General features: G+C 42.5%; 1 protein-coding gene across 3 annotated transcripts in view; it reads left to right on the top strand.

The window, feature by feature from the left end:
* The window catches only part of SLC4A8 (solute carrier family 4, sodium bicarbonate cotransporter, member 8), a 128,651-nt gene that overhangs the window by 96,605 nt on the left and 21,725 nt on the right, over positions 1 to 10,321 (top strand). For all 3 annotated transcript variants that reach the window (XM_011930638.1, XM_011930637.1, XM_011930639.1), the window contains 4 exons: positions 1,850 to 1,963; positions 4,758 to 4,919; positions 5,754 to 6,005; positions 9,761 to 9,829. In XM_011930638.1, coding sequence (XP_011786028.1) covers positions 1,850 to 1,963; positions 4,758 to 4,919; positions 5,754 to 6,005; positions 9,761 to 9,829 — 597 coding nt within the window. The remainder of the gene's footprint in view (positions 1 to 1,849; positions 1,964 to 4,757; positions 4,920 to 5,753; positions 6,006 to 9,760; positions 9,830 to 10,321) is intronic.

The following is a 10,321-nucleotide window of genomic DNA, read 5'->3' as shown; positions in this document are numbered from 1 at the left end:
AGAAAGAAAGAAAGAAAGAAAGAAAGAAAGAAAGAAAGAAAGAAAGAAAGAAAGAAAGAAAGAAAGAAAGAAAGAAAGAAAGAAAAAGAAAAGAAAGGGAACTCAAATCAGGAGGAAATGGTGGTTTTTCCTGTAAGTGAGGTTTCAGCCAGGCACATTTTCAATACAGGGTACATAAATGGGAGGAGGACTCAGTTAATTAAATATTTCGTGTACAACCATATATGACTAGAATACATTCTTAGACTTCAGTGAGCCTACATGGCAGTCATGAGAGGTACGTATTAAATAAGTTCTGGGTCTTTGTTTCCTGTTAGGACAAATAGTTAACAGTGGCTATTCTATACTGACTACTTGCTCAGGCCTGGGTTAAGTGCTAGGGGGATGCAACAGAAATTTAGAAGATAGTATCTGTCATCAGATAGGAAGGAAAAACACATGAAACAATCAGGTGCCATATGCGACAGTAGTAAACAGTTGGATGCCCAACTGGGATGTATGTGCCATAGAAGTTCAGAAGAGAAAAGGGCCACTGGGCCCCAGGATAGTCAAGTGGGCTTCATGTTGGGGATGGGGAGGCAGTGGATACTCAGAGAATTTATGTTACATTCAGAGAAGAACTAACAAAACCGTGGAGGAGGAACTGGAAACCTTGGGCTTCAAAGTAAAGTGAAGTCAGGCTAAGGTACCAGTGATATTACGTGTGGCTAAGATATATTTTGCTCTCACTCTTTTGGAAGCTTAGATTAAGGCAGGCATGGGTCATTTGCCAGGCACTGTATTTTATTAAAGCCACGCTATAAAATGAGGCAGTCCTTTTAAGATGGATCCTAAATTAGATGGGAATCTCCAACAAAATAGAGATATGTGCCATGGCGGAAAATAAAGCAGTAAAGAAGTACAGGAAGTTCTGGGGGGAGGGAGGTGGCCGATTTTAAGTAGGATCATCAGAGAAGAGCTCAAGGAGGTGATATTTGAGTTGAACCTAAAAGACGTGAGGGAGCTACCCAAGAGGTTACCTGGAGGAAAGGCATTTTAGGTAGAGGCATGAGCAAGTACAAAGACCCCGAGGTGGGAGTGAGCCTGGCATGTTTAAGGAAACAGCAAGGTGGTCTTTGTGTCTGGAGCAGAGTGGGCCAGCAGGAGAGCAATAGGAGCTGAGGTGGGAGATGTGATGATGCCAGTTGTGTGGCCCTCAGGCCAAGAAGGCTTTTTGGCCCAGAAGCCATTTCAGGGTTTTGATAGAGGAGTGACATGACCCAACTTATGTTTCAAATGATTACTCCAGTGGCTGCATTTAAAAAACACTGGAGGGCAAAGGCAGAAGCAAGTCAGAGGCTGCTACCATTACCCAAACAGGAGCTGATGGTGACTTGGATCTGGGTGGGAGCAGTGGCGGTGGTAAGAAGTGATCAGACTTGGGATATGTTCTGAAGGGAGAGCCAATAGGACTTGCAAATAGACTGGATATTGGGTATGAGGGAGAAGTGGAGTTCATGCTGCTGCTGAGGTTTTTGGCTAGCACTGAAGACCTTGGCTGGTCCCAGAAAATCCAAGTTCTCAGAACTACAGTCCCAACTTTGCCCTAAATGCCCCAAACATAACTCTTCAGAGGCTGGTCTGGGTTATGTTAGCATTTGTCAGGAGGGTTCATTTTCCCTCATCATATCCACACTTTATGGGCATTAATTGGGCGATTAACATATTCCTGTTGTTTAAATTTGCTTGCATTAATTCAACTGTAAGATGAAAACATTCTTCTGAGGATTTTTAAGGCTTTTACAATACTAACCTCTTTTCTACTGTATTTGACCTGCCAAAACATGTTTCCACTTCTTTCTCATGCCAGGTACGCTCCATGGTGAGTGACTTTGCTGTTTTCCTCACTATCTTCACAATGGTGATTATTGATTTTTTGATTGGAGTCCCATCACCAAAGCTTCAAGTTCCCAGTGTATTCAAGGTAAACAGATCTCAGAGTGCTTGGTGCACTCATGTAATTTCATACATTCTGATGCCAAGTAAATTTCAAAAGCCTTTTCATGTTCTAATCATGAGTTTTACAGTCCTCTAAATCTGAACCTTGCTCCTCATACCTTGTCATTTAGAAAAGCAAACTTCAGACTTGGTTGAATTCAAGTCAGAAAAGCCAGAGAACAGAAAAACCAAGGTTGTTTAATGAATGAAAAGTATTATTATTATTATTAATACCACTTATTGTTCTTAATATATTAATATTTAAACAATGGAATGTGCACGTTTACATAAACATATTCAAGACACCGTGGAAACATGGGTCTCTGGAACAAGCCTCGCTAACAGCACTTTCATTGAGCATCAGCTGTATAAGGGCACTGGGAAGGATGAAAAAGGTAAAGGACTTGGCCTGAACCTTCAAAGATGGTGCCCCTTCCTTAAAGGAGGAGAATGGAACTAAGAGGAGTATCATCAGGAGTCTGGGGCTCCTGCCAGAGTAATCATGACATCTCTTTCGAAATCATCTCAATCTGATTTCCTTGTTTGTATAACTTTCTCTACTATACGATATTTTTCAAGAACCTGTACAAAAAGTCAAACAAATGATCAATACATGGGGACTCCAAATCAATTTCAGTTTGGGAGCACTGACTAAGTAGACAAAGAAGATAGAAAAGCTGAGCTCAGTTCCATAGATCCCCATAGGGCAGAGAGGAGAGAAAATCTGTATGTACTCAGTAACTTGAGAAGAATTATGAAGTAGGAAAATGGGAGAAGTTGGTGAGGAGAAGGCCGACAGGAATAAAGGCAGTCCCTGACTTCTAAATGCTCCCTTCAGTTGTCCCTTTCCTTTCTCTTTTTTCTCTCTACCCATGAAGTAGGCCTGTTGAAATACCTTCTTCCATATTGTCTCAAAATTTTTAATTTTGTTGAATTTGCTGAAATGCCACCAGTTGGAAGTTTATGGACTAACCAATCCCTCTTGTAAGTATAATACCTTCTAGAATATGACATTCTCACCTTTGTGTGAATGAGCACAATCAGCTTTCTCTCTAATACCTAGCTGAGGTCAGTGCTTCAGGAGGAATGGATTTTGTGTAAAAACAGGTAATTTGGGAACATTAAGCAGTCCTTGGAAAGGTTCCCTAAGGTATAGGCCTAAGATAGTCAGAAGGCACTGAATTTCTGGGACATCTGTGAAGAAGGCCTCTGGGAGGTAGGACAGGGGAGAAAGGGAAATGGGAGAATGTCAAAGAAAATGTTGCTCATGACAGACTCCATTTTCAGGAGGCAGAGAAGAAGATTTCTTCTTTTAGTCCCTCCCTGTTGTACCACATGACACTTAACTCCCAAAACCCAATCTGAGGGCTAGTACTATTACTAGGGTATAACGTCATTAAGGGTTTATTTAATAAGTTTTTGTGTTGGTCTGAGAATTTAACTACCACTTAGAACATTATTACTAAGGAAACATAGATTCTGTAAACTTTTAGAAGCTAACCCATTTGTAATTTTGGACTTGGTGGTGTTATTAAAGAGTCTTTGAATCCTAGAGCCATACTAATAAGGAACCAAATCAAATATAACAGTCTACGCTTTGTTTCTTGAGTTTGGGTCAACTCTGGGCCAGTTGGTATCCCTGGCCTTTTATCCTCTAGCACCACTTGCCAAAAAAGGGCAAACTTGTCTTCCTCAGAGTACACTGCAGGGGTAGGGTCAGGATCTAGGTGAGTTTAGATATGTTGTGAACACCCCAATAAGATTTATAAACAGTTGTATTACAGGGGAATTGGAGAGGATCCTAGGTCAAACAAACCCCCAACTTTAGCTGTCTTAGGCTCCTTCTCAGGTCTCTGATGGCTGGACTCCTGTTTCACTACTGATGGGAGAAGACTGTTGGAGCAATCCAGTCCTATCAAAGCCCAAGAGATGCCATGCAGATGGCTCCACTTTGCCTTTGTTTATGCTGTAGACACACATTATATGGCTCTGGAGAGAAGTAGTAGGAGAATAGTCTAAGTTATTTATATTTGTCTTTGGAAGTCATTAAAATTTTTTGACAACAGATATAGTTGTTAATTATATTTTAATTGGGTTAATGTTGAGATACAGTTGTTTTCTCTCTACACAGAGGTTTGGAAAGTAAGTGGAAGGAAGTGCAAGATTAATGAATATTTCACAAGAAATTGATAATTGAAGATTGACTGTTTCAAAGGGGATTTGGAACTATTACTGAGCAAAAGGGGCTTGCTGCCCAATGTGCTAGAAGCCAATACTATGATACCAGGTTTTTGAGAGAAGAAAAGTTTTTTATTTCAAGTTTACTAACAAGGAGACAGGAATTCAGCTCAAATCTGTCTCTCTGCACTGGCTTTACTGCAATAATTAGAAAAGGTTTAGGGGGTGGATTCTGGGATAGTAGGTTATTGGTAGAAGGAAAGGGGAGGCCTGGAAAGTCCTCAAGCATTCATAGTTATCTCTTCATGCTACCTTGGGTCCCATGTGCCAAGGGAGTTTCAGCAAGTTGTTTCTTTTCTTATCTACCATCCTGCAAACCCAAGAATTTCTGTTAGTCGTTGGTGTCTTTAACTCTGGGGAATGGTTTCAGAACAAGGTCATAGATTTCCTAAGGAGTTGCTGTATTTCATGCCTTTTTTTTTTTTTTTAAGAACCCTCACTCAAGAATAACAAGAAATATGGATATTGTGATCCAGTTTGATATGTTTTACCCTAATGACAATAACTTAAAATACCAAAATAATGTATTTTTTCCCCCTTAGCCAACAAGGGATGATCGCGGATGGATCATTAATCCCATTGGCCCCAATCCCTGGTGGACTGTGATAGCTGCAATTATCCCAGCTCTTCTCTGCACTATCTTGATATTCATGGATCAGCAGATCACAGCCGTCATTATTAACAGGAAGGAACATAAGCTCAAGGTAAAAAGAGGTTCTGACCTAGAAGGCTGCTATGGCAATCTGTTACATTTTCTTTTTTTAATTGTAAAGTAAGCACATTTACACCAGAAACTGTAGAATCTCATAGAAGAGGTTCATAAGGTATTTCCATTCTTTGTTAACAAAGATTGCTTTGGAGATGAGACTAGAGTGGAGCATGGTGGTATGGTATGAAAGCAACGTGGACTCCATTACTGTCCTCTCACACCTGTGGGGAAGGTGATTGGGTAGAGTTCCTGGTGATCCCTATATAGCTATATGCTTTGGGTCAAGCAGCTGTACAGCTTGTCTTCCTGAGGTTCAGGTGGGGGCCTGGGCCACTGTTTCCTAGAGGCAGGTATGCTCCCATTGGTGTCTGTTACTATAGTTTCTAGGCTGAAACTGGAAACCTAGGATCCTAGGGAAGTAACAGAGCAGGCAAGCAACATCCAAATCTGTCAAGGATCTGGGGGTATGTGGTAGGAAGCCAATAAGGACATTTATCTCTAACTTCTATAGTTTCTACCATCTAGAATGGTCAAGATGTGGCATGGTGTCTGATGACTCTTCCAGAGAAGAATGGATCTTTGAATGTGTAAGACTCAGAGTAAGCTAGAGGCACTTGGAAAAAGAATCAATATTGGCATATATAGGACAGGCTAAGATTCCCCTTTTTCTTCTTTGTTTCCTCCTAACCAGGAGGGGCTACAAGACTCCTCTTGGATCCCTGAACCCCTTCCTTCTTGTCCATACACCCCTTCCTGCTTTGGGCCTGAGACCCCTAGCTCACTGTTCTATGCCTGACTACAGCTAGCCTACTGATGTGTTTCCCCACAGAAAGGCTGTGGCTACCACCTGGACCTACTGATGGTGGCCATCATGCTGGGTGTCTGCTCCATCATGGGCCTGCCCTGGTTTGTAGCTGCAACTGTCTTGTCCATCACACATGTGAACAGCCTCAAGCTAGAATCTGAATGCTCTGCTCCTGGAGAACAGCCCAAATTCCTAGGCATCCGAGAACAAAGAGTGACAGGCCTTATGATCTTTGTGCTGATGGGCTGCTCAGTCTTCATGACGGCTATCTTAAAGGTAATCATCCCTTCACTTATTCGGCAAATATCAAGGGCCTGATTTGTGCCAGGAATCCTGCCAGGTGCTGGAAATACAGTGGTGCCAAACAGATATATGTACAAATCCCTGCCCTGAAAGAGTTTATTCTAGAGGGGTAAGACAGATAATATGTAGTTAAGAAAATTAGTTAAGAAAACAAACATGATAACTACAGAATGTGAGAAGTGATATAAAGGAAATACACAGTGCTTTCTGGCACTATAGAGAATTCAGAGGGGTCTATTTTAGTTAGGGTGGTCAGAGAAGACTTCTCTGAGGAGATGCTATTTAAGATGAGGTGTAGGCCAGGCGCGGTGGCTCACACCTGTAATCCCAGCACTTTGGGAGGCTGAGGCGGGCGGATCATGAGGTCAGGAGATTGAGACTATCCTGGCTAACACGGTGAAACTCTGTCTCTACTGAAAATACAAAAACAAAATTAGGCATAGTGGCGGGCACCTGTAGTCCCAGCTACTTGGGAGGCTGAGGCCAGAGAATGGCGTGAACCCAGGAGGCAGAGCTTGCAGTGAGCCAAGATTGCGCCACTGCACTGTAGCCTGGGAGACAGAGCGAGACTCCATCTCAAAAAAAAAAAAAAAAAAAAAAAAAAAAAAAATGAGATGGAGCCAGTCATGCCATGGATGGTGGGAGATGGCATGGAAGGAGGGGAGAAAAGCAGTCTCGTCAGGCCCTGAGGTGGGAAAGAGTAATATGTGTTCTACGAAATGTCAGGGCCATGTAGCTCATGGGCATTGAGTCAAGACAAGAGCACAGTGCAATGAGAAGGAAAGAGGGGCAGGGGCGGATCATATTGTCGACAGTGCACAAGGTAACCTTTGAAGGGTTTCAACAGGAGAGGGACATGATCCAGCTAGTTTAAAAAGATCACTCTGGCTGATGTCTAGGGAAGAATAGAAGCAGACAGACCAGTGAAGCTGTTGCAGGTAACAGATGCTGGTGTCTTGGATACGGAAGCTGGTAGCAGGGACAGATAAAAAGGCATGGCTTCTGTATAGCATGGTGGCAGACCCAAAGGTCTCAATTGTTGAGTGGGTGTGAAATGGGGTGAGGAAAATAGAAAAATCGAAGAAGCCTATTAGGTTTCTGACTTGACCATCTGGTGGAGAGTGATGACATTTATTAAGATGGAAAAGATTGTATGATTTTTGTGAGGGGTAGGGCTGTGATCAGATTTGGAGTGAGATGTCTGGGAGTCATCTAAGTGAAGAGGCTAGAGGAGGCTTCTGGAATAAAATATAAATTTGAGAGTCACCAGCACATAGGTGGTATTGAAAGCCGAGGGAATAGATGAGAGAGCTCAGGGAAAAGAGAAGATGTAAAAGAGAAGTGGGACATAGGAGAAGAGTAGAGTTAGAGGCTGGGTAGAGGAAGAGATAGCAACAGAGTCTCAGAAGGAGTTGCCAGAGAGGTGGGAGGAAAACTAGGGGGATGTGGTATCAGGGAAGCCAAGTGAGGAAAATGTTTCAAGAAGGAGGGATTGGGTAGACACATCTTGGAAGATGAAGGCTAAGCTAAGGCCATTGGATTTAGCAACATTGGAGGCCTCGGGTTATATTTGTTGGATTTAGCAACAGTGAGGCCTCACTGACAAGAGCAGAGTCAGTGAATTGCATTAGTTTCTGCTGCCTGTGGGTGATTTAGAAGTAGAAGCAAAAGCAGAAGCTGACCACGATAAAAATCATTTTGTTTTTTGAAATGAAATGATTACATGTATGTTAAATTACAGGCCTCCATGTCTGACTCTTCCTCCACCCCTGTCTGGGGATGGGCAGGCACACACACACACACACACACACATACATACACCCCTCTTTAACAGAAATGAAGCCTTTTAAATCTTCCATAATCTCAAAATTTTTCCAAATCCTTAGGGATTTAGTGTATTTTAACATGGAACTTTTTTACTGACCAGTAACTTGAGGCAGGAGTTGAGGGTATCTTATCAGAGAAGTAATTCAGTGGAACTATAGGGTAGAAATCCAATTATAGGTGGCTAAAGAGTGAATAGGAGGGAAGGAAGTAAAGAGTGGAGGCAAATCTTTCAAGAGGTTTTTCTGTAAAGCAGGATGGAAAAATAGCAGTGGCTCGGATGAGAAGTGGGGCTGAAAGAGAGGGTTTTTTTTTTCTTTTTCCCGGTACGGATAGAGGATACTTTGAACATTAAAAAAATGTTTTGTGGGTGGAAGGCCTGCATTTGGGAGATTGGAGTAAGAAGGAAATTTTACGGCTGTATTACCAGGCACCAATCATTCTGGAGTACTGCCTTGTCTCCCTTGCCTCCTCTTTCCTTCTTTTTGGCAAATCTTCAACCATCCCAGCCTGTACCACAAATGCCCTTCAAGGGTGAGAACTGAGAGGGATGGGAAGGATTTCTGAACCATCTACCTGTCCCCCCACTTTCCACTCAACCTTATCACCCACCTCTCCTCACGCCCCTTTCCCACCACATATTCCCTGTCCCCATCCCAACTCCCGCTCCCACCTGGTTGAGGCACCATCTGGAAGAGCCTAAACGTTGCTGCTTCTCCAAGATAGAACCATGAAGCCATGGCAGTGGCCATCACCGGGCCTTCCTCTAGCTGCTTCAGGAAACTTCTCTTAGGACAACTATTCAGTAGTTCACAAACGGCATAGAATTGGCATGTCTAGTCACTCTACAGCTGGAACATAAAATCCAATGGGGGGATTTTCTAGTTCTTTGGTTTTTAAAATTTTACTTTAAGTTCTGGAATACACGTGCAGAATGTCCAGGTTTGTTACATAGGTATACATGTACCATGGTGGTTTGCTGTACCTGTCAACCCATCATCTAGGTTTTAAGCCCCACATGCATTAGGGATTTGCCCTAATGCTCTCCCTCCAATTGCCCCGAACCCCCTGACAGGCCCTGGTGTATGATGTTCCCCTCCCTGTGTCCATGTGTTCTCATTGTTCAACTCCCACTTATGAGTGAGGTGTTTGGTTTTCTGTTCCAGTGTTAGTTTGGAGGGATTTTCTAAATCTAAGAATTAGGTTTGGGAATATTCTTTAGCTCTAAAATAAAAACGAGTCCATTTTAGTTTTCAGCTCTGAGACTTTCCTTGCCTTGATTCTATAGGCCCAATTTCCCTACCTCAGAGTCAATCTGAAGATTACCTAGGTTGATAGACATGATGTGATCAGGAAGTCGTATTCAAATACTATGTGGATGTTCAAGTGCAATATAATAATGTCGGTGTTCCCCCCAGACTGTTACCTCTCTGATAAGATACCGTCCCACTCTTGCCCTCAAACCACTGGTCAGTAAAAATGGAAGCTTTTTTGGTTCACGTTAAAATGCATCAAATCCTTGAGGAAGTGATTGTGAGATTACAGAAGATTTAAAAGGCATTATTTCTATAAGAGAGGGGTGTGTTTGTGTGTGTGTGTGTGTGTGTTTGTATGTGTTTGTGTATGTGTGCCCATCCCCATGGAGGAGGAAGAGCCAGATGGGTGAGATGGGAGGCTTAACTTACTTGTAATCATTTCATTTCGGAACAAATGATTTTTATCATTGTCAGCTTCTGCTTTTGCTTCTACTCCTAAGTCACCCACAGGCAGCAGAAACTAATGCAATGTTTCTGCAGCTATTTTGTGGCTTTGTTTCATTCTTGGAGATTTAAAAGTTTATATAGATGTGAGTGTGCTATGACACCAAATTTAATTTCTGGCCTTTCTTGTCCTTTTGTCTTCAGTTTATTCCAATGCCAGTACTCTATGGAGTTTTCCTCTACATGGGAGTTTCTTCACTACAGGGAATTCAGGTATTGTATGGTTCAGCCAGGGAAGTTTCTTCTCACTGCACGTCCTGTCCAGGGAGAGACAGCTCCTCAAGAGAAGCACAACCAGTTCTTCAGAAAATTATTTCCTAGTCTTGCCACTTAGGCTATTTTAGACACTTATTTGGATACAGGGAGGAAAACAGCCATGTTGGCAGGAGAGTACAGAGACTTTCAGGGTGGTCTGGCTTGATGTCATGGCCCCAGTCATTCATTAATTATTCAACAGACAATTTTTTTTGGCACGTATTAAACATTAGGTGCTTTGCCAGGTGCTGGTAAACTTGGATCTGAAAGGTTAATCAGGAACCAAACTGGCTTTCACTCATGGACAGATCTAGTTCAGTGTCAGGCTAAAGTGTAAAAATGGGGTGTTTAACTTTGAGGGGGTTCACTGGCAGAAGAGAGATGGGGAAATAGTGCGGGTTGCTCCTGGTAAGGAGATGTCACTTCTTGTTATACTCTGCATTTTTCCAT

Source organism: Colobus angolensis, unplaced genomic scaffold (genome assembly GCF_000951035.1).
Source record: "Colobus angolensis palliatus isolate OR3802 unplaced genomic scaffold, Cang.pa_1.0 Scaffold87, whole genome shotgun sequence".
In the NCBI taxonomy this organism is placed as follows: Eukaryota; Metazoa; Chordata; class Mammalia; order Primates; family Cercopithecidae; genus Colobus; species Colobus angolensis.
This window is presented reverse-complemented; position numbering and strand designations above follow the sequence as displayed.